This window comes from Anguilla rostrata, chromosome 9, assembly GCF_018555375.3.
Source record: "Anguilla rostrata isolate EN2019 chromosome 9, ASM1855537v3, whole genome shotgun sequence".
NCBI lineage: Eukaryota > Metazoa > Chordata > Actinopteri > Anguilliformes > Anguillidae > Anguilla > Anguilla rostrata.
Window position 1 is genome coordinate 9,798,810 of NC_057941.1, and position 24,815 is coordinate 9,823,624.

The following is a 24,815-nucleotide window of genomic DNA, read 5'->3' on the forward strand; positions in this document are numbered from 1 at the left end:
AACAGCTTGTCTCAAATAATTTTGGAAATGCTTCAAAACATAACAACAGCTGCATTACATATTGTGATAAATATGCAAGTACACAGGATATTTCTGTAGCTATGCAAATGGATGCACTTGCAGTCTAATTCAACAATTATAATTAAAAAGGAAAGCTGTCCATAACATCCCACATAATTAAATGCACGTCTCCATTAAGCACGGCTTTTGTTTTACACATTTCCATGGGAGATCCACAACTAACAGTAAATGTTATCAACTGTAATTTTTCATTTTCACAAAAGTTTTTCACAAGAGACACACAAAATTTTCCAGGAATATCACACATATATTCCTAACAAAGATTTATGATCGTTTTTTTCCCAAGACTTCATGAATGAGGACCCTGGTTAACTGTAAGACCAGTGGCATAACATTTGGGAGAAAAACAATAATGTTAAGTGTAATATGTGATGGTGAGAATAACTATAATGATAACTGTAACATATACCTGTACGATCTCATCAGACTTCATGCCTTTCTGCCATTTTGAAAACTCATTGACCCAGTTGAGGACAGTGTTGAGCGGACACACCACCAAAGCAGTCTTGAATTTCAGCTTTGCACACGTCAGCATGGTGTGGAGGAATGTCACCACCTAGAGGAACGGAGGAGAGCTGAACCCATCACACACTCGCCTGCAAAACAAGGCTCATTCACTCTCAAATAACACCCTCACACACAATGTCAATGTGGGTGACATCGTCACAAGGGAGAAAAAAAAAACAGCCGACAGCACGACTGCACAATGCTAATCAGGAACGCAGTCGACCACACTCATAGTACCTATCCATCAGGGTAACAACCAATGACACAACTGCCCTCTACCTGTAGCGTCTTTCCCAAGCCCATGCAATGCGCCAGGATGCACCCAGATCCAGGGGACGTCTGTATCTTCTGCACAGACTCACAGCAGCAGTCCCAAATGAACTGCACTCCTGCACAGGGAAACACAGTGAGACGGTTTCACGTTTACATACGTATATAATTAAGTGCACATACGTACAACTACTTGTATGTAACATACAGTCATCAGAAAGATACACGGAGACAAACTCACCATCCACTTGGTGCGGCTTCAGCTTAGTCAGCAGGTTCCTGTGCACCTGGACCACAGGCTGGTTTGTCTCCTCGTCCATTTCCAGCACCAGCTTGGTGGTTAAGGCGCAAGGCTCAGGAGACGTGTCATCGATAACAATGACCTGGGAGAGAACAGGACTCCTGATCCACAGCTTCATGCAGTCAAACAAATAATGACCAGAGGGATGTATTACGAAGCGAGACTACTGGGTTAGCGAGCTAACTTCGCTAGATTAACTTCCCATGTAAGGTTCCTGGGAATTTACCAGAAAATTTCCAACCCTCTGCAACAGACTTAACACTGGGTCTTCCGTATCACAAAGCTGACCCAATTTAAAACAGGGCATGTCGCCATTGTAACTTATGCAAGGCTAGCCTGGTCCAGGGCTGGCTATGTTCAGGCAATCGGATTGAAACACATAAAAAAAGCACCGCCCTTTGACCAATCAACTCCTTGGAAAAAGGCATCTCCATTCCTGGAGGATCCCGTAGACCTCAGGTATCTCTTTGCAGGGCAGTGATTATTCAGACCAAATTAATCTGCTGGCTTTCCCAGAGGATACAATATATGAAAGATACAAATTCTGAACAGAGGGAATACAGTGCACGTGCATGCCGCTTGAAAATCTACGCATCCATATCTACTTCCCTTAATGATGGGACAATGGCATGAGTCCCATAATTCTTGAGTTTATGAATAAATTTTGGTGTGACTGCTTCATGAAAAATTTTAATTTTAAAAATCCTGTATCAAGTTTAAGGATTAATAGCTCTAGAATGAACCATGGTCACATTAGAAATAAACTGTAGGGCAATTCATGAGTGCAGATTTATTTGTTAGGAGTGGTAAGGTAGCCTAAATGAAGTATTAACAAACTTAAATTATATGGAATCTTTTGCCAACCCTCGTCAATGGCTTTCTTAGCGGCAACAGTGTTACTCAGGAGATAAATACACTGAGAGTATGGTCCATGATGTGCCGCAATAGGCTCATTTTTGCAGACACCACCACTATTAAGGGAACACGCACAGAGCTTGATTAACATAGCCTGTGTTCACTTAACAAGCTGATAACCACCTTCATGACACCAGTTAAGCCCAGTTGTGGTTGTTTTGTCAAGCCAGCTAACACAAAGAAAGCCTGGGTAAGTTAACCTTCCTTCGTAGTACACCCCCGGGGAGAGAACAGGATTCCTGATGCACAGCTTCATATAATCAGACCAACAACAATGACCTAACAGCCAGCCCCCTATGGTACTCCCTGAAATGGCCTCTGACAGTGCCAGGGTCATGTGTTGCAGCAGCCTACCTCTCGTAGATGTTCCCTCTGCTGCTCTCTCTCGGTAACCCGTTTCCTTCGGTCTTCCTCCTCTTTCACGGCGTTTTGGGTCTCTGACCTCAGGTTGTCATCGTTGATTATCCTGCGGATCTTCTTGCGACTCTTGAGGGCAGCTTCGCTGTCTGCGTCTTCACCGTCGTCATCATCACAACTACTCTGTTTAATAAAAATTTAAAAATGTATTTTTTTTAAATCCCAAAAAGTTTCATATTATATCAACTCCATAGAACAAACATTTTCATGCCCCCCCCACCTTTCCGCTGCTGACGGAGCCCTGCAGGTCACGTTTCCGCTTCTTCTGGTAGGACCTACCCTCATTTTCTTCAGGGTTCTTTGAAGATCTAGATCAGGGGGAAAAAATGATTTAAATCTTGATTATTTTGTGGTGTACTCCAAGCTCACAATATAAAAGCAAAATGTTCAGTTTATAAATGGTGGATTTGCAAGAAACATCTGGATGTTATGATGATGCAGTGCCACCTTGTGGATGTAAATTATAATGCATTATGACCTTAAACAAAGCCGAGGACATTTATCTTGTTGGCAAGAAAAATCATTTTTAATATTAAGTCAGAGGAGCTAAGTTACCCACGTATTTCTTTCAGACAATACTAAGCCTATCCAGTTTATATGTAATGTATTTTGTATGTCACAGACACAACAATGAATACTATAACTTGGAAATTTTACAAGCCTGACTGACAATGATTTTGCTCCAGTGTGATAAAATTGTGAAAGGAAAGGGTCCCGTTACCTTGTCTTCGTCCCTTCATCGCCCTCCTCAGAGTCACTGAGTTCCTCACTCATGGCTGATTCCTGACTGTCCGAGGTGGCAGAATTATCACTACTTGCTGCAGGAGAGAGGTGCAGCACAAACAGTCAAGCAGACTTTGATTAGTGTGTTGCTTTCAGTCATGCTACAGAAAAATCATTTGTGAAAAAAGGGAAGGTATCATGTCTGAAGACACAATGCAGTCAGCTATAAGGACCACATGAAAGGCAGGGACTGCAGTTTTGAGGGAAAGAGCACGCAGATCAGAGACAGTCACTGGGCGGGAGGCGCTGCTGACCCGTTCTCTTCGCCGCCCTGTTGGTTTCCTCCTTGCTCTGAGTGGCGGCTTTCTGCCCTTCCGGCTGCCCGTCGCTCGGCAACAGCTGGTAGCGGAGCAGGCGGTGCCTGCGCCGGGTCTTCACTCCTCCGTCGGAGTCCCGCTCCGAATCGGGCTCCTCGTCCTCTGCAACAGCAAAACGCAACGTGGGGCAAACGCAGAAGCAGAGAACCCGCGGGTGGAGTCGGAGCCCGCGATTAAGCACGGACTAAGCTCTCAGGAGGGTCTCACCTGGCAAAACTGTGGACAGGTAAAGATAAGAACCCTGTGGGGCTGTGACCAGGGGTATGCTTTTCCTTTTCACTCTTAATCAAAATATTTGTGTCTGCCCAATTATGGGCATGTACAGAGGTCATTGAGACCACAGCTTAACCTTAAATAAAGAAACATGGAATTGGACAATGACGGAGTGGGTAGTGGCTATCACTTACCGTCCTCTCCGTTATCCTCATTCTCATTCCCCGATTTCAATTTCACTTCCTCTTCCTCCTCCTCCGATTCCTCGTCGTCTGTAGAGATGTCCTCCCCAGAAGAGTAGTTTGCTTTTATTTGAGCCAAGAGCATTTTCCTAGCGATTCTTTTGGGAGTAAGGAAGAGAGAGAGAAAGGTCTCGGATTGAGTTTTCTTCATTAAGCCTGTGGCTGCCAGTGCATTGCACTACACGCTGCTAGTTAAGACTTTGTTTACTTTAAACACATTTCAGTCCCACAAACACATGCCTGCTGCAGGAACTGCTATTAGATATTAAAGTGGCCAAGCAGCAGCATGCAAAGAGCAATCCAGTAAAAGCCAACACTATCACAAACAAAACAGCCTTACATGTGCTAATGGACCAATGCATGCACCTAACTGCACCAGTTTTCACTACTAGATGTTTGAAATGGTAAACAATCTTAGTCCAAAAGATTTTTTGACATGAAGCAATGAGCAACTGGTGAAATGAAAAACTGGCTGAAACCCTCTCAACAATCTTATAGCTTATGCCTCAGAATGTGCTGCTTACCAGGACCCTAACTGATTTAGCCATACAATTCTCTCTGTGGTGGATTCCAAAGAGGACTGTAGATTCTATGAGTAGGAATGTTCCTTCCAACAAATATCAGTAGTCCTTCCAAATATTATAGGCAGCATTCTGAAGCAATATGCCCTCCGTACAGCAAATCCATAGCACTTACATGAGAACATACAAATGCACAATGATGAGAACAGGCCATTCAGCCCATCAAGGCTCATTTACCTACAAGCCTACAGAGTATCCAGCACTGCATGAAGCCTGGACCTGAACACCCCTGAGAGTCTCTGTCTCTACTACATGACCTGGCAAAGCTATTCCAGTCACCTCTGTTTAAAGAAATACTTCCTGATATAGATGCAGAAATTACTTTTTGCTCACATTCACACACGCTCCCTTGTTGTACTGACATGACAACTTCATAGATCTGTTGTTTTTTATTAAAAAGGATAAACACATTAGCTACATCCGCTCACTTTTGAATTCCATTTAAATATTCTAGGACTACTTTAGATTGCAAAACATTAGAATTGTATTTGTATTTTATCAAATGTTTTTAAGAGTCCACATATAATTCCATAAGCCTGAATGCCTTAATAAAACTTAAACAAAGGTCGTTAAAAAAATTTCTAATAAGAAGTGGATCTGTCCACTTAGAAATAATGTTAGTCAAACAATAGGGCTCAATATGAATGTGAGTGGACAGGTCCAGGGAATGTCCTTAAAGGTACAGTAAGTGTACGATAGCATGCATCAAAGTCTAGAACATTGCCCCGACTGTCTCACATGTAATGCAGAAATGCATAAAGTCATTTTCAGGGCAAGACATGAGCACAGCGGGGCATATATTCGCCTCATAATTGAGCGTTATGTGGCCAGAGGAAATCGAACCTGTGACAGTGCTCAGCCTGTCTGGCTCAATTTAGAACATTTCACCAGGAGTCACACAGAAACAGGCTGAGCAAAGAAAAACAATCAGCAATCGATTTGCATTTCAGCTGCCACAGACAGTTCAGCTACCAGCTACTACGGGGTCAGGTGTGGCGCTGCTAAAGGTTATCTATGCAGTGGCCTGGAATGAAATGACAAACTTACTGGGTCTGGATAGATTTCCTCCGTTTACAGAAGACAACATGTAGAAATCAGTCTGGTTTGACCTTTTTCTCTTTTTCTTTCTTTTTGTTTTTGAAACAAGACGCACTAAAACATTTCTAAAATGGTGGGTACATGCTGTCCTGCGTAACAGGACATATATATTCTGTGTAACAGGACTGCACTGGATTTCAACTACAATGACGGTGCATCAATTCCGATATAAAACCATGAAAGTTGTGCACTTCTGCAAGAAAGACGTGAGACAAAGGTGACGGTCTAATTAGGGTATTTATTTATTACAAGTAACTGTTCATTTTCACAATTCAGTTCTTACAGAAATGAAGAAATAGCTATGCACATATCTCCAGTAAAATGCATGCTTCAGGCCAAAATGATTTCAACAATGAACACACAAAATATTTCTTCCAACACAACACAGTTTCATTTATAATAACATTAAAATTCACTTTACAGTTGTGCATATGAAAACTTCTAAAGAAACTATGAATTTGTTCTAGGTCTCATGTGAGAGGACCTTTTCCGGAAAAATACATGACTTTGGCCGTCAAAAACACATGGCTTTAAACTTAAATACTGACTCAAAACTTTAAGGTGACCGTGGCGGGGAAAAGATTATGCTTGAACGAAGCTTCAGTGCGAAGAAGAGGAGGCGAGCAGCAGACGCGCAGCCGCGGGGACAGGCCTAAGCACTTAACTGGGAAAAGAAAACACGGGGGGAAACTTGTTCACTGATACAGCACGTCAAAAAAAGTCAGTATAAAATCAAACAAGAATCCCCTCCCCCCTCCCTCATCAGAAATCATCAAAAGTGATTATATGTTTTTACCGAGGGTTCTCGAATGAGATGCATTTATGCAAATGCCTGAGGAGCAAGGACAGCGTTTCATTCATTCACACGGGTAACACTGGTGTTCTTTATTCAAAACTTCGGCTAATTTATTGAAAGTAACCAACTTAAAAATTCTACAATTCAAATTCAATGAGTCTGTGAAATCTGCAGTTTGAAGTCTGTCAAATGGCATCTTATGTGTGCCACTGCGCTGAAGCTTGATAAAAAGCTTGATTTGAAAAGCGGCAAATTAAATCTTAAACTCGTTTCCTAGAGACCGTGACAACACAACAACTATAAGATACCACTTGTCTGCATAGTTCAATAATGCTGCTGTAGGCTACAAGCTAGCTGCTATAATATCATGCTTGTTGTGCCTACATGAATGGCAGTACAATCATTTATGGGGTCAAGTGGGCCAGCAAAGCAAGTCTGAGTTGCATATAATAGCGATGACATGTTTACATCATACTCTTAGTCATATTAAAGGCTACTTCCAATGGTTTAGGCACTGTTCATTTGGCACTGCCTGCCCGAGAGATCTTCCAAGCCAAGGCAAATTTGCATATATTTTTTTGATTTTCCACAGGAACTACTTGTTCATACAGCCACCACCAGGTGGCAAATATGAGCAATAAATACCAGACGTAACACTTCCAACACGGGACTCGCAAAGAACCTAGAACAGTAGCTTATGGTCAAATGACCACGTATGCGTGTGAACCCAGTCTGATAAATCTGCCCTGGATCCAATCAGCTAGTTAACTACTCTCCTGTATTATTCAGTTTCTGTCAAGGCAGATAGCTAGCAAAATGAGATACTGATACCGACACTCAAAGCCACACTGCGTGGCAGCCAGGCAAGTTAAATACTCTCCCCTCCAACCATGGTGAAATCACAAAACTAACACACTTCACCCCTGTTTTCACTTTCCCATATTAACCTCAGGAATTTCCAATAAAGATCTCATCTTGCGCTCTCTGTCCAAGTTCACAATTACAATTTCAAGTGATTCTAGGTACCTATGTGACAGGAATCTATGTTTGTGCAGAGAAGTCTATTAGGTTTCACTTGGCTCCAGTCTCAATGCTCTTTCAGCCTGGGACATGTGATAGGCAAACGAGAAACCTATATCAACACAGCTGAGTATGGAGGATTCATCAAAGTCAGCACGTGTCTTATGTCGTTTATCTGTAAAGCAACTACCTCCTGTTCTGGGCAGCTGACATTCCCTGCAAAAGGCTGATACAGAATCCATATTGATGAGGATTTTGCTGAAGTGAATATAAGCTTCACTGTTGAAACAGGCAACAACTGTATGTGTGTGTACATACATTCATATATTATATACAAATACACACATATATACACATACATCTTACACACACTCACACACACATATATAGATACATATATATATACAGAGCGTGCCATAACATTCGGGACAAAGACTCTCTTTTTTTTTGATTCGACTCTGTAATCCACAATGGACTACTTACATCTTGAAACGTCAACCTTCGTGTGGTCAAGTCCAATTCACCACCAAAAAAATCAGTCCGATCGACAAAAGCGTTTTCTGTTAAATGAGCGGAAACCAAATTCAAGATGGCAGCCGTGGCGGCCATATTGAATGAGCGGTGACGTCACCGATCGAAACCAGCCTTCGTGTGGACAAGCCCAATTCACCAACAAAAAATCAGCCCGATCAACAAAGGCGTTTTCTGTTAAATGAGCGGAAACCGATGGAGGACGAACGGACGGACGACAGACGGGGCCTCGACATAATGCCCCTCCTGCCTCCTACGGAGGCCGAGGGCATAAAAACAGATACTGAAAGCTCTCTTGCACTAAAAAAACTGAACACACCTGACAAATCAGAAGCACCGGTCAAGTCATTTGTCCCAAATGTTATGGCACCCCGAAATGAGGGGAAGGGGCTATGTACAAAAAAATAAAAACTGCTGTTATTTCTGCATGGTGAAAACAAAGTGTATTAAAATACCCTTTTGTAAAAAGTTGAGAATCTGCACTTTAATCACACATAAACTGTTTAATAACAAATCTAAAATGATGAAGTACAGAGCCACATAAATGTAAAAAATGGCCTTGTTCCAAACAAAAATGGAGACTAAAATCTGAATAATTCAATAACATACAAATTTGCTGTGTCAAAAGGAACCGTTTGGTACATTAAAGAACAAGAATGCACTGGTGAGCTCAGCAACAACAAACTGTGGTAGACCACATATGACCACTGTAGTGGAAGAATATTCTCATTTGTAAAGAAAAACTCCTTTTAACCTGTTGAATGGATCAAGAACACTCCAGTGTGTAGGCATAGATTTGTCAAAGACCACCTTAAAAAGACTACACCAGCATTACCTCAGAGGATGGACCACCTAAAATGATGGAACTATTTGCAAAAATGGCTGCAATTCCTACAGATTCCCTGATATGGATGTAAATACCCACAAATTAAAGCTGACAGTCTGCACTTTAACATTCATAATCAAATCCAATGTGCAGGGGTCCAGAGCCAAAACAAAAATTGAGTCACTATCCAAATACTTCTGGACTGCTCTGCACATAAGGAAAGGTAGAGCTGAGCTTACAGACCAAGGAGACAGAAATCTTTATCGACAATAATACCTGAAGGTTAGATTGCACACATCAGTCTACTCAGCTTTAAAGTTTATCGGTAAAGTTCAGTTTGTGGGAAAACTTGATGTTAAGTCGTAATATGATCACAAAAGCGGCAGATCTTTGGTTGTAAAACCTTCAGTCATCCTTGTGATTGTGACAACATCATGGTGTTGAAAAGTTGTGGCTGACTAGAGTCTCGACTCAAGCTTGAGGCTTTTCCATAAAGACTCTGGGTCCTAGAGCAGCTCTGCAACAGGAAAGCCTACTCCATTTCATGAAGTACTGCTCGTGTCACGAAAAAAAAAAAAAAAAAAAACGGAGGTCATTGAAAATGAAGGCCCCTTTACTGAAATGGAACTCAGTAAAACCATAAAAATAAATACAGAATACTGTAAAGATACGGAAACTCTTCAAAATCTATGGGTAAATAATTAAATTGCCACTTTCAATTGTTGCAATATACAGACTTGCAGAGTCATACGTTTAGTGTATACATTTACAATTTACTGCGCTGAATTCAATAGGAGGGGTGACGACTGATCTGCCTCATTGATCTGCCATGCCCACGTCGACAGTTTTCACAATTTACTAAAAAAAAATTCCAGAACATATTTTAATCAATAAATGAACCCCTTAAACCACATTTAAAATCCAGGGCTTTTTGTAAGAATCCCACCTGTCTTAAATAAACCCCATTATCTCCAAAATTATATATAGTAGACACGGTTCAAAGCTTGAAACAGAGGATATCTGTACCATAATGCCCAAATTCCCAGATCATATGGTAGTCTCACTCCGTAAATACACAGGACATATTTATTCTGAAAAACAACAAAGAAATCCAAAAATCATTTTGTATTTTCTTTATTCTATAATATGCACTTCTGATACTCGACGGAACCGGATTTATTTTTCCAATCGGACCCTAGAATTTATATAACACCAGGACAAAAGTTTGGAGTGGATCGAACAAAGTGGTAAAATTAGACGCTTTGATAAATCCACTCCAAATCTCCCAAAAACCTCTCCAAATTGGAATATGGTGTATATCCTTTTTCCCAGCCTTATTCCACTTCCAGATGCCAATTCCATTCAGGGTGGTGCCCTCTGGAACCTCACAAAACAAATATTCTTTATTTACCCATTCTCTCTTTTTGACCAAGCCCTGCATTTCAGTCAAATACTGTCCTTTTGGAGAGCTTCTATGTATAAAATTTGATCACAATGGTTAGTTATCATACAAATTAAATTCACTTCAAACAATCAAACCATTTGGTTTTACGTTGCTGAGTGCTCTAAGATGCAATCAGCGGCCTGACTGTTGTAAATCAGGCTTGTCAGCAGTACACCTCCGGATCACAAAGAGTGAGAGCTCACAAGAAGGAAAATGACAAAAAAATATAACATCCAATCATAAATGATTTACAAAAATATAATGCCCTTTATCACTACTGAAGAGCCTTTCATGCAAAGCACTTGCCGATAAACAAAACTCCAATAAAGCGTGCGCTAAGCTTCCACTCATGCGCTATGCAAAAATGCAAAATGAAAGTAAGTCCATAAGCAGTAGAATAGCTAAGCCGTAGTTTCAGCTAGGAGGAAGCCATAAGCTATGTTCGAATGCAAATGAGCTTGAACGCGACACTATATGAGATTACTGTAACACAAACAGGGTTTCCAGGCAGGGGCAAAAGTCACGATGGGTAAATCTTAAAGAGGGTAGTAGTAGCTTACCTATAGGTCAACTACTCGACACTGGAATGTCGAATTGAGATTTTATTTATGTTTTGCTGTTTGTAAGGTAAAAAGTTTTTTTTTTCCCGAAAAAACCGAACTTTTCGCTTTTGACATTACATACATAGAAATGCTTGTTTTCAAATGTTCATGAAAACGCATTCAGTTCAATTAAAGTAACGCATGATGAATAATGTCTTTTGTTAGCCTGTATACAAAGAGAAGATTGATTGCTTCGGAATCAGTGGGGGATTTTAGCAATATCAATACCCTCACTGTAGTATTAGTTGTTGTTTGACATGTTTGGACAGTTACTGGATTATAAAATTCCATAATCATCAAATAGGGATGTCAACTACAGCCCTACTTTGGGGGAAGGGGACTGCCTTGGTATTTCTTTATTTTTTTAGGTCCTGTACAGTAGGCGAATCTCGGATAGGATCCTTCTTAATGAACAATTACGTTTATTCTCATTCACAGAATAGAGCTAACAATCCACTTGGATCTAGGTTTTCAAGCAGTAAGATGAATTTTCAGTTACAACTGTGTAGTTTTTAATGCAAACATACCAGTCTAAGGAAGCTATTTTTATTTTTCCTGCTGAATTAATGATTTACCAGGGTTTGAATCAAAAATAAAAAATCCCCCAATCCCACACCAAACAATTTTTGTACAGTTGTAATTTGTCTGGCAACATCATGCAGTAGGTCTTGCCAATTGTTTTTCACACCTGTAATATACAGTATGTCTTTGTGACGGAAAACGTCTTCATCATTTCATATGGAAGTTAGTCGTATCGAAAGTCCTCCTAGGCCGAGCAGACCATGGTTTAGCCCAGTGGTGTCTAATTAGGTGCCACTGAGAGCTGAAAGTATGCAGGTTTTCAGGCTAACCAATCACTACACCTGCTGATTTCACCAATTAACTCACCTATAACAACAGTGGAAGGAACCGTTGAGTGAAATCAGCAGGAAGTGATTGGTTGGAATGAAAATACGTACACTCTTGGCCCTCCATGACACTTGGAATTGGGCACCAGTGGTTCAGCCCAGAATTCAATGAGCAGGTCTGCCACAGGCACAGCACCCACAAACTCACACCCCCAGTCCCGACAGCACACCTTGGGAAGCTCGATTAGAGGTCATAATCTGAAATCAGGCTCTCTTCTCAAAGAAACTCGCCAAATCCATTTAATACAAAGAAATTTAAGCATCTTAAAATAGCAAAACAGTGAGGCATTCCCAGAACGTCAAAATAATGTGCAATAAGGAAGTTTGTATATTGTTTGTCATGAAGGAATGACATTGGGGTGTACACTAAACGCTGTAAAGGCTTACTGGACATACAGTACTGCAAATCGCACGTTAAAGAGTCTGAAAGCAGTATGTTTCATATTAGCCTTTTCTGACACTCCAAAAAAAAAAAAAATAATACACACGAAAGGAATATACGGGTTGGAATTCGGTTGACCATTAATGGCCGTCCAGTGAGAAACATTTAATGATTTCATGAATACACATTTGCCAACACATGCATATTTATCATGCAAGGTTTCAAAATGTTTATCTCTCAAAAGTACACCACCACGGTTCCTGGTAGGAGGAGACAGTGTACACTTGTTGGTGTTAACTCTCATTAACACCAACAAGACAACAGCAGCTAGCCAGCATCCATCATGCTCCGCTATGCAATCCTTCATCAGTACATTGGCTCAGTTCCGCAGCCAATGCAAGGTACTAATGACCTTTTCTGATCAGTGGGTTGTGACTGGTCACGGCACTAGTTTCTCAGAGGGATCAGCTAAAGGTTTTTTATTTTTTATTTTATTTTTTTTATTTATTTCAATTTCTCCTTTCTTCCTTCTTTTTCACTTGTTAAATTCAAACCTGAAAAACTTTCACTTTTTGGTCCCAGTTGTGTGAATTAAGGACTGAACTGAAATCGACAGTTAAACAACTGATTTAACAAAAAGTGAACAGAAACTTAACTTATTTACATCCATCTTGTGACTCTATGCAGGTTCAGTTTAAAATAATAAAATGAAATTATGCCCAAAAGCATTGGCATGAACATGCCAAACAGAGGTAATTTCATTAGTCATTGCGTAGAATTGCGAGTGTAAAACATGTACAGTATCAGTCCCATTTAGTCTGTCACATGAGTAACAGGCATTTAAAAACATGGAGGCAGACAGCAAGACCTGCTGAACTCACATTAGTGAAGCGATGACTGCAAACTCAAGACTACATACTGTATCATTACATATAAACATAAATGATTACATTGGTGTTCCCACCCTTTGCAGAACAGGGATACTGTATTTGGACCGGGTCTTGCAGGCAGTCCCAGTTTTGGTGCTGCACTTGCTGTTCCGTTGCTTGGCCTTGCTGCAGCGCCTAGGCTGAGTTATAATCTCTACGGCCGCTTGTTGGGAACCATACCTATTCTCTGGGTCGTCGTCATCGTCATCGGCTGCTGCCCTGGGACCAGGTGTCATGTCAACCTCCTCTCCTGTAAAGGAGAACAGACAAAAAAAAAACATGCATCACAGTTTAACAGCTGAGCATCATGCAAAGTCTGCTTAATGATGTTAATCATTAATAAATCTGCCAGACTTATTTTCAGTAAGATCCACAATAAACAAGACCAGAAAAATTTAATGAATTTGCAATGTCCAATTCACGAATGCTCGTAGCATGAAACGTGCTCATATGCGGTCCCTGCTGTCGATTCCGGAGAAAGAAGGGAATCCGCGGTTCTTCCCTGAAACATGCACCTGCCAGTAAACTGTTTTTCATACCACAGCCACCGGTTATGCAGAGGAGACCCATTCATATGCATCTGCAAGAGCTAGCCAAGGGCGCCCATAAGGACCGGGCGGACCAATGAACAATGCCGGCTACCCCTACCAACTGTATCCCTCCCATATCCCCAGGCGACGCAAAGCCAATTACACGCCACTCCTGTTGGTTGCCAACCACAGTCGGCACTAGCGCAGGTCGAATTACACCTGGGACCATGGTGCTCACTCATGCCCCACGTGTGCTGCGTTTACAGAGTGAACTACTCATTCTTGACAGAATTCATCATATTGATTGGATGTTTTGAAAGGGCAGAACGATCAGGGGCATGGCTAAAACATTGCCGCGTGGGGAGATTACTTTGTTAAAGGTCATTATGGCCACAATTCAGGGTAATCACAGCATTGGTTGTGCTGCCATGGGATAGTTCCTGCCCTGCATTATGACATACATTGAGCACATATGGCACAGTCCAAACTACACTGTCCAAATAAGACATCATAATTGCTTTAGGGAAACACATTTGCTGAAATGCATGACTGAAGGAAACTCAATGAAGCACAATTTTTCAGCTCACCTGAAGACTGCAGGAAAGACCCTGCTCCCAGCACAGCCATCTCAGTGATGGGTTTCATCTTCTGATCATCGCTGTCATCTCCTGAGTAGGCATCTTGGCCTTCCTCCTCACCAGAGGACGACTGTTCTTCAGTCCTGTTGTCTTTTCGTAGCCTGCTTACTGGCTTAGATGTTGAGATCCTATTTTCACCAGTAACCTTATTTGTACTCATTTCTTCCTCCCCATCATCTTCATCAAACTCTTCTACCTCACTCTTTGGTTTCTTTGGCTTGTGAGGCCTTCTCTTAGTGGCTCCAAGACTGCTCAGGTTTGTAATCTCCTTCTCCAGGTCTGAATCACCACTGGTGGAGTCAGAACCACTTTGCCTCCTTTTCTGGATGCTTTTCCTGGTCAGTACCTTCTTACAACTATGTTTGGAGGGCCGTGTCTTTATCCTCTGTGCAATGGCCACCTTTTCCGGAGACGGAGAGGCATCCTTCTTCAGCCCAAAAAGGCACTGCTTCTTGACGCTTTGGGGGGAAGCTTCACCTCCACTCTCTGACTCACCTGAGCTTGGCATCATGGCGGCTGCCTGAAGGAGGATGGCAGGAACTTCATCAGAGTCCGAGTCCTCCATCCTGCTGCTGACGTCTCCTTTATCTTCCAGAGGTTCCTCCCCATCTAAAGCGTTGGAGGTTTCGGCCTCAGTGGACTCGCACTGAGTGTTGGGAGGTAAGACCGGCTTACACTTACTCTCGGCCTGCCTTCGCAGGGGTGTGGTTTTCACCCTGGGTGAACGTCTGTTCTCTAGATCATCATCTAAGATAACCGTTTCCTCAGACTCCCGTACAGAAGGCACCGTTGGCTCCTTCTCTTCCTCTCCACCTTTATTTTCTCCCTCCTCTTTCCACTGGAGACACAGAGGCTCTTTAAGTGACATGGGTGTCAGCTTTACCACCAGTTCCTTAGTCATCATGATAGGACTCTGTCTGGAATGCGGTGACGTGCTGCCGGTAGACTTCTGGGCTCTGGCTGGGCTGGGCACTCTTCTGTGTGTGCCAACGGAGGAATGGGTCATTCCAAACGTTTCATCAGCTTCAGGGTGCTCAACCATAGCCATTTCGGACACCTGTTTTCCCTCAATGTTACAATGGGAGTCTTTAGTCGTCTTGTTTTTGGCTTTGAGTTCATCTGAGAGCTGGTGGACTTCCTTCATCTCCACATCATTTGAAGGAGTAAACTCTACTGAAGAGTCTCTGCTATCATCATCAGCATTTTCCATGAAATGCATGTTTTCAACATGCTCACTTAGTGCATCGGTAAACACGTCCCCATCTTGTTCCTGCTGCGACAGCCCGCCAGTGCTGATGTCACACTCGTTCTCCTCTGTGTCCTGCAGCACATCCTTGAGTTCCTCCTCTAAAGCCTTCTCCAGGACAGTATGAGCTGTTTTCAGATCTGCCAACACTGACCTGAAGGCCCTCAAGTGTCGAAGGTTTACAATACGGTTCCCTTTGTCCTCCGAGTCCTGCTGTATGAACTTGATAAAAGTGTTATTCAGGGCTGTTGTGGTTTCTACAAGCTTTTTAGCCTTTTTAACCAGTTCTTTTGGTATACTCAAGGATTGGTAAGTAAAAACTACTGTTCTGCATTCAAGACCGTCGGAAGGGTGATCCTTCCCATTGAAAGTGGTTTTGACCTTTTTCAAGAGTTTGTGAGCACTGTGATCTTGGCCTGCCTTGTCGTGCTCTCCTTTAGCCCGCTTCGGCTGCTGATTCCAGAGGCGCTCAAAGTTCTGAAGCACAGTGTCACAGGTCATCACCAGGTCAAGCAGGGGCTCCGGGCTGCACACGTAGCAGTACCACTTGCTCTCCTCGTCCATGATACCGGACAACTCTTTCCGCCCCAGGTTCCGCAGGATGCATTTCTTGCAGAAGGCATTGCTACAGAAGTCGCAGCAGATTAAGTTTCCCCCTTCAGCACACCATCTATAGGAAAAATAAAGATGCAACTTTTGTAATTTGACATAAAAGATCATTACAAAATTGTAAGATTAAAACTTCTTTGTATCATTTTTAAGTTAATGATATCAACCCTCAGCTATAAAGCGGAAGTGAAGAATAAAAATTTAGGTTAATCACCATTGTAGTGGATTAGTTATTGGATCACAAGAAAACAACAGGTGGGCAAATCAGTAAACTGGGAATATCAAGATGGAATCAATGTCATATAGCTACAATTAAAACAGTTCTCCATTTTGAACTCACTAACAATGACATTACCTGAAAATGTGGAATTATTTATTTATACTGACAGTGTTGTGAAGAATGAAACCCACCAACCTGCATTGTTCATCCATGCCGTCTGCATCCTTGCTGATGTCATCACTCATATAATATTTGAAACATGACTGGAAAAAAGCATCATTAAACCCAGTGGTCAATCAACTTTTTTTAAATGAAGAAACATTGACAACTTCACTTTGTTTTTACTTTTCCATTGGTTTCCACAAAAAAGCCAGTCAAGGATCATGTGACTTCAGTCCAGTGGCAGACACTTGTCTAGGAACCAGGCTGCAATCCTCCTGCGAGCCAGCATTTCTCAAAGGCATAGGTACAAACATGCATCAGCCATAAGTGTTAATGAAAAACAAAATTGAAAAAATCATGAAGAAATTTCAGTTCTGCATGATTATCTGCATCTGGGCTTCTTCATGCAGTGCTGGATACTCTGCAGTTGCTAGGCAGACAGTGAGCCTGGATGGTCTGAATGGCCTGTTCTCATTATGCATTCGTACATTCTTACATGCACTGGCACTTGAACAAAAATTCCTATCCCAGGAAGCCCATGTGAACACTGTTCTGTTCTCAAAAATAAACACACATTAAGTGTGAACACATCACTTTCCCGTATCTCACAGTAATTTAGGAGGACCCAGGGTTCTCCATCCCATTGTGTGTATGTTTCCCTGCTGGTCCGCTTGTTTTAAAATCATATTTTACACCAGACCAATAACAGTGCTGTTTCCTATGAGTTGGGCTACATTTTTATCATTTCCTCAATTTCACCAGGTCATATGCAGTCAACTTCCACAGTTGACTGCATATGAGCAGAAATTTCCACAGAATGCTAAATGTATTGCTATGCGATATGTGTAAGTGACAATTTTAAGAACTGATTTGAATACCATGTTCAAAGACGTAATTCTTGCAGTTGTACCAGACACGCTACAAAGGCAGTACCAATCTGACTATAAACATCAAACCCTCACCTTACAAATCAAGACTTTGAGTACAGGATGCTGGTAGAAAGAGTCCTTCTGGAAATGGTTGACTTGCTGTCCACAGGCAGTGCAGCTGACGATCTGTAAATGCTGACCTGGTACGAGTACATGCAGTATTTTCGTCAATCTCCAAAAAGCAGCCATTCTTCAGGCAGGTTACGCATGAAGTCCACACTCACTCTCTTGCAGCAGATTCATGTACCCCATGCTTTGTGTGTAAACAGACTGTTTGCGATAACCCATAAAATCATATTGTCCCCCTTTCCTCACCTTAATAATAATTTTATTATTATTAGAATTTTTTTTTAATGAAAATTTCAATATACCAATCGATGTATTCAGACAGGTAAAGCTCAGTGGGCCTTTTCTACTAGGCACTAAATAAAGGAAAAATCCTGGGAAAAGTTGTGACTGTAAAACTAACAAAACCTATATATATATATATATATATATATATATATATGTATGATTGGACATTGAATAAACAGAAGAGTGCCCTCTGACTTGCACACTACAGTATATTCCTGTTCAATATGAAATGTGCATGGCTATTCATGCCCATGGCAACTTGATCATTTTTATCATTTCTAAATAAATTAATTAATTACATTTAATTAATCTTGCTTGGGTATTTGTCCTATTGTCAAGCAATTTGGCATGCCAATATCATGATCCCGTGTTTTACACCATTTTGAACGAGCGTATGCACATTTCCATATTTGTCGTCCCCAGCTCCCACAGATGAGCAATTCCAGTGCACAGCAGCCAAACTGCATTACAATGCCAAGCATAACAGAATGTCAAAATGGTTTGTTTTAAACCTTAAAAACAAATCCATACTTGGTTAGATTACTACCACAATAAAAATGAGCAACTAAGTAAGAAAAATGATATGAATGTTTTCTTTAAAATTCTTCAGATATGAGGAATGAAACATTGGTTTCACGTCCCAAAAGAACCGATCTATTTATCTGTTGCGATTGTGAGAACATAATTGTGGTTTATAATACACTAGCTGCACCTACTTCAGTGCTTAAAAATATTATTTAATGCAGATCCACTTTGAGCCTCATGCACCGCCAATTAGGCCTACCTCCTCGTTTTCGTGATAATTCTGTTTTGAGTTTGGTGGACCCCCTGCAGCGAAACTCTGGACCTCGAAAGTCATCCTTGATTTCATTTCCCACAGGCTCTGGCCTTACAACCACAGTGCCTGTGAACAAGAGAACATGGAGTTACAGGCAGACCGACAGAAAGATAACCACCTTTACCTCAACAATGTCAAGCTAGTTTAGACCGGGAATGCAAATATAATTGTAAAAAATGAAATTTGTCCATTTGAAGGCAAACCTTTTGGAAGACTGTTCACGTCAAGATCGCGGTCCGAGCCATCGTTGGATACTGCATCTTCATTACCGCTCTCATCTGAAGCATCCGATTCATCTAATCCAGTGTGCTTGGTGACAACGGAAGGCTTTCTGAAAGCAGTTTTTTAAAGCACAACAGTGCAATACTGTTGTTAAATTACATTTTATGCATGCCACACAATAAGGCCATTAATACCATAATAATCAATCATCCTTTATTTGGATCAATTCCTTTTTTTTGATAGCAGTATTTGCTCTGCATTGGCTATAGAGACTTGTCTCTTCAGGCTGCACCTCTCCCCACCCCTCCCTAGCCTCTAGTTTAGCTCAATGTACCTAGTTAGGCTAATGCGATCTCGTTAGTTTTGTATTTGGCAGGATTGTTTTGTTGATTCTGACTAGGCAAATGGGATTTCAGTGCTAGTTTTGTACTTGGCAGGATTGTTGTTTATTTGCTGAACAGGTTACCCTACAGGGTTGGAGTCCTGATCTGTGGTCACTTCTGGCACTACGATCTTTACTTCACTCTAGTGTGTTTTTCTGCACCTCTGCACTTTGAACTGATGCACTTGTTGTACGTCGCTCTGGATAAGAGCGTCTGCTAAATGCCTGTAATGTAATGTAATGTAATAATATGAAGTTTAACATGACAGTTCCACTGAAACAGCAGTCTGTTGAAACAGGGAGCAAACCCACCTCTTTGAGCGTGAGGACGCTGGCTTCACAGAGTCATTCAAGCCAGTTGGCTGCAAAGACCATAAATGGACAGTGACCATAGAAGCAAAGCTTGTACAGATAACAATCGGGCCACTTTGGCAAACACAGTAAACAAGATAATGTTCAGATGCATGAAATACGATGTGAGTCCACAGCAATGAAATCCTTTCAATGCAACCCACATGGAGACAATAAAGTTGTGCCCATGTTCCTTAAGTTATCATTTCAAAACTTGGCATACATGCAATGCAGGCTGTCAGGCACATTTTTAAACAAATCTGAGTTAGACAGGTACATGGATTATTCAATGTTCCTTTTTAATTGCATACAGTGCTTCATTTTAGCCTCATCTCATGACAGTTACTTGCACTGCAGACAGACCATAACATAGCCATCAGTGAATGAGATTTATTATGTTTTATAGGTATTTAACAGAGCATTCTAAAATGCAATCAAATCTACTTTAAGAAAGAGATGATCATACTTTGCTTTTAGCAAACATATTCATGAAATTTACCACTCACCAACATCCAGAGAATATATGCTAGCCTGCATTTATAGCACAGCTTTTGCACAGTGAACATTTCTTAAATTGAGACCATGCATAAAAGATAATTCACACAAAAATGAGATCCAGCCCATCTAAACTCCGGTTTCACAGTTCTTGCAGACCCCACTCATTCTCTGCTCTTAACTCAGCAATAAACCAGCATGAATTAACAAAAACCTTTTGACATACCTCTTGAATGACATGATCTACAATGTGCAAATCAACAGGATCAAGGACAACTGTACCTGTGGGCAAAAAACAAGATGCATCCATTTTCTCCAAATAAAAGCAACACTGTACATATTATCAGTTACAATCATTTATGTAATTAGCAAAAAGACAATTAAACACAAATTTGAAAATTTCAGTTTGCATGCAGAACAAAAGTTTTTGCTTGATGAACTGCACAACAATTCGAACAACTACTTTCAACCATTTCAACTTTTGTCAAGTTTCCCTTGAAGAGAGAGGCAGATAGCTTAATGCAACCTATTTGCCAATTGTCATTTTACTTGTACCACGGACAGGTGCAACAATATCCTTGGAATACATTCTTACCTGAGCTAATGTAACAAATCATTGTTTGCTATGGGAATTTTTAGTCGCTACTCATCAATACATATGGTCTGAATTTTGTGTCGACTTTTCCACACAAAAAACCCCCTTGTCATTCAGGCCTGTGCACAGGGTGCGTGCTTGTACGTGTACATGAGTCTGGTGAGGGATCGAACTGACCCTTTCGTGCTTGTAGAACAGTGGACATTGTAAGACATACCCTGTGAGATTTCAGGAACAGGAGGCACATGACTGTCCTCTTCAGAATGAGCCAAGAACTCATGAAGCTTCGTCACCAACAGAGTCAGCTTGTTGGCACTACAGAATCAGCGGAAGAATACAGCAGTCAGTGCAATGCAAAGTTTTCATTGTTTACAAATCCTTGTTGGGAGAGATGGAACATTACGGCATAAGCTTTTTCAAAATGATAATGGCATATTTATCCCGCATACAACACGGCTATATTTCCCAAATATCATGAATGCACTTTATTTCATATAATTTAATCTACAATGAACAACAAAAGAAAAGGTGATGCATGACATACAGTGTCCTAGAAAAGCATGGGAACAGTACAGTAAAATTTGTTATTTTAGCTAGGCTATATATAGACTACTTAAGGCGTTTGGATTTGAGATCAAAAGATGAACATGAGACAAAAGTACAGACAATCAGCTTTTATTCCGTGGTATTTACATGTGTATATATTACCACTAAACAAAAACAGCTGTTTTTGTTTTGAGTCCCTCCCATTTTCAGCTGTGCAAAAGTAAGATAACAAATGAACTTAAGTAAATCAAAGAAATCAAGTTTAATATTTGGTGGCATGCATAGACCTTAAATGCGTTTAAACGCAAGTCTGTGACCCACTGACATCACCAAACATTCGGTATCTACTTTGGAAATACTTTTCCAGGCCTTCACTGCAGCTGACCTATACGTGTATACGTGATTCGATTGGCTAAAAAATGTTCTCTCCCTTCAGTGGAGCTGCTCAGTGGCCAACAATAGAGGATTGTGGTTGTACTGGGCAGCTCCCAGGTGTGTATGAGTGTGAAGCAGGGTGTTCCGGAAAAAGAGCATCCCTGCTCAGCGAACCTACCCTGGGTAAATAAAAATTAAATTACATTTTTTTTTTTAAACGTGTAGGCTATATTTCTGAGACAATCATTGCTTTCTTTCTTTTTCCAAGACTGCTGTACTTGATAGTGCAGAAGCTGAGTGTTTCTTAATTAATTCTGTCCTCTCAGCTTACAGATGAGTTGTTTTTCAGCCATAGCTAATCCTCTGGTCTTCACGATGACAGTGTTTCTCCTGCATAGAGAATCCTCAGGTGGCCACCTTGATCAAATTATGTGCCACCTCCACAAAATTTTGACTGACATCAGCAAAGTTGTGAACGTTCCCATTCCCCACCGCCAGACGAATAAAAGTGAGTGGCAACAATCCCTCACACTCTTTTTATCAGCTGTTTTTTCTCTTGTCGTTTGTGCCTCTCAATCCAGGCACTCAGACTTTGTCCCTGGAGTTCCCACAACTCTGTAGAGCCCTCCTGAATTCTGAAACTTGTAGGATACCCAAGATTGCTCCTATGACCTTAGAGACTTAGACATCTACACACAGATAAATTCGCTATACACAGCAACTGTACATATTTTGTGTTCTTCACATTCTGTATAATTACTATAAATTAACTCAAATTCTTTGTTCATTCATATCCTTACATACAATCAGAGAAGTCAACCTCCTTGAACTGGCAGCCATTTTGAAATATCATTAGACCCCTTTATCTGTTAAACTATGCATGATACCATGTATAATATTCAGTTTCATTGATTCTAACACACAAAGACTGTCTGAGGGAAGTATGAGGAAAATTGAAAACGTAAGCCTGTGAAACACCTAAATCCTGCTTGAATTTTGATGGATACTCTCTTCCTCTTTAGACCAGCTCCCCAAATCCATGTGAGCATGGCAAGAATTTGCTTTAGCTATGCTGTGTTGGCAAAATCAGCAAAATCATTCAAAAACTGAAGGAAAATGACAATTACACCTTAACTTATAGGCTATTACTGTGTAATGTAATAGTTGACTGCATAACACTGTGCTGAAGCAACCATTCATGATATTGTGCTAGGCTCTCAGTTGTTTCTATAAGCTTCCAATGAGACCAGCCATACACCTTTGGAAAGCTTATACTGTCCTCAACAGGATAAAATCAAACAAACAAGCATGAACAGAAGAGTTACAACGCCATAAAAAGCAAGTGGGCTTTTGCATGTCGGGCAATATAAATCCTACCCCTGCTTTCTATTTGCTTGTTTATTTCTCACATGGATTGTCCAAGACAATAAATTACCACTGAATTCTGAAAGAGACAAAATGTGTAAAAAAAAAAACCAGGGCTTGACATTAACACCTGCCACCCACCAGCATTCTGCAGTGGCATGCAACTCATTTGCACTTACTACTAGGTGATCTTTCAGGAGGGGTTTCTATGAAAAAATATTGTAGATTACAAAAAGCATCTGAACTAGTTAAGGTGATACAACATGATACTACACCTCCCATGAGCACTAGGGTCACACTGTGAGCTCATCCCACAGGCCAACCACTTCACCCTCTCCCTCTCACTTCCCCTGGATTTAAGTCAAAGGGTGTCCTTTTGGAGAGCTTTTATGTATAAAACATGTTCATGTCGCACTAATCACGCAAACTAAAGTCACTTATAAACAATCAAACCACTTGGTTATTTCCTTCAGCTCCTGTAGTTCATAACGTCAAAGAGCTACACAAGCCTCCTGATCACAACAGGGTGAGCCCACATGGAGGAAATTATCATTATTATTATAAAAATATAAAATTAAATCATAAACAATTTACAATAATACAGTGTCAATATCACAGTGTCCTTTATGCGAAAACGCAAAGTGAAAGTAACTTGTTACGCAGGAGAATAGCTAAACAGTAATTTAAGCTAGAAGGAAGCTATAAAAACACAACATACATCTGAAAGCTATGTAAATGAGCTTGAAGAACATGAAACTAAGGTTACTGTAAAGTAAACAGGGTTTCCAACAGGGTGGGTAGATTGTAGAGGGGGTAGAAGAGACATGGTGAAGAAGTTTAGTTGTTCAAACAAATATTATAATGGATTATTAAAGCATAAACCAAGCAACCTTGAAAGTATATTTCATCGTATTTTATGCCGGTAACTCGTGCTAGAAAAGCTGTGGGTAACACACGCACTTTACAAATACTTCCCGACGGTTGATTAAGCTTGCCTGGGCAGCCAGATGGGCGGTGTTTGCACTTTAGCAACCAGACCGATTCCACTGCACCAGGCAAGCTCAGTCAAGCACAGCTAACCCTACAGCATTTAGCTAAAACTAGTTCAGTGGATAATTGGCCCATGTCTGATTTACACTTAATGATACATCAATTTCTAAGCAAATCAGAAATGTATTGTTATTGCCTTAAACTTGCATGGTGAACGTTTCGTACGAATCACTTCTGGACAGCAAAAAAAGAAGCACCTGTCCAAAGAACAATTTCTTCTAAAGGTGGAGGCCTGATGTAACGTTAACGTTATTCAAGTTACTGCCAGCTAGTAAGAAAGCTACAGGAAGTTTTCCTGAGCCCCAGCAGCACTGTTTGCTGGTTTGCACGGCACGTACGTCTGCAGGGTAACGAGCTCCAAGTTGCAAGTACCGCGTAACCAAACACCGGCCGTGCAGTACCTATCGATAACTTCGTAAACATGGACCATTTGAGTGGTCATGGGACAGCAGTAGCTACTGTACTGTACGCTTGTGTTAGCCAACACAAAACACGTTTGCCGCTTCACTCATACCTGCAAATCTCTGCGGTCATTTCTTGTCGATTTAAGGCACCCTGAAGGGCACGGCGTCTTTCTCCAGAGGTAGTATTCCTAAAGTTCTCTCGGGCGATGTTCTATGACAAAAATATTAAATAACATTAACGTTATCTAGCTATACAACTTCAAAACAGTAAATTAGGTAGGACCGCCATTTTCCCGGTTGACTGGAAGCATTAAAATGGCGCATTTTACTTTAATCGCAGA

At 41.0% G+C, this 24,815-nt stretch overlaps 1 protein-coding gene across 1 annotated transcript in view; it reads right to left on the reverse strand.

Moving 5' to 3' along the window:
• The window catches only part of LOC135262889 (transcriptional regulator ATRX-like), a 47,992-nt gene extending 23,177 nt beyond the window's left edge, over nucleotides 1-24,815 (reverse strand). Inside the window, exons 1-18 of the mRNA XM_064350267.1 lie at nucleotides 24,585-24,815; nucleotides 20,952-21,049; nucleotides 20,366-20,421; nucleotides 19,606-19,655; nucleotides 18,893-19,020; nucleotides 18,636-18,755; nucleotides 17,531-17,637; nucleotides 16,602-16,669; nucleotides 14,281-16,247; nucleotides 13,344-13,413; nucleotides 3,999-4,144; nucleotides 3,529-3,693; nucleotides 3,213-3,309; nucleotides 2,712-2,799; nucleotides 2,429-2,614; nucleotides 1,100-1,241; nucleotides 868-977; nucleotides 491-637 (exon numbers count right to left, since the gene is read on the reverse strand). Coding sequence (XP_064206337.1) covers nucleotides 491-637; nucleotides 868-977; nucleotides 1,100-1,241; nucleotides 2,429-2,614; nucleotides 2,712-2,799; nucleotides 3,213-3,309; nucleotides 3,529-3,693; nucleotides 3,999-4,144; nucleotides 13,344-13,413; nucleotides 14,281-16,247; nucleotides 16,602-16,669; nucleotides 17,531-17,637; nucleotides 18,636-18,755; nucleotides 18,893-19,020; nucleotides 19,606-19,655; nucleotides 20,366-20,421; nucleotides 20,952-21,049; nucleotides 24,585-24,604 — 3,765 coding nt within the window. The 5' untranslated portion in view covers nucleotides 24,605-24,815. The remainder of the gene's footprint in view (nucleotides 1-490; nucleotides 638-867; nucleotides 978-1,099; nucleotides 1,242-2,428; nucleotides 2,615-2,711; nucleotides 2,800-3,212; nucleotides 3,310-3,528; nucleotides 3,694-3,998; nucleotides 4,145-13,343; nucleotides 13,414-14,280; nucleotides 16,248-16,601; nucleotides 16,670-17,530; nucleotides 17,638-18,635; nucleotides 18,756-18,892; nucleotides 19,021-19,605; nucleotides 19,656-20,365; nucleotides 20,422-20,951; nucleotides 21,050-24,584) is intronic.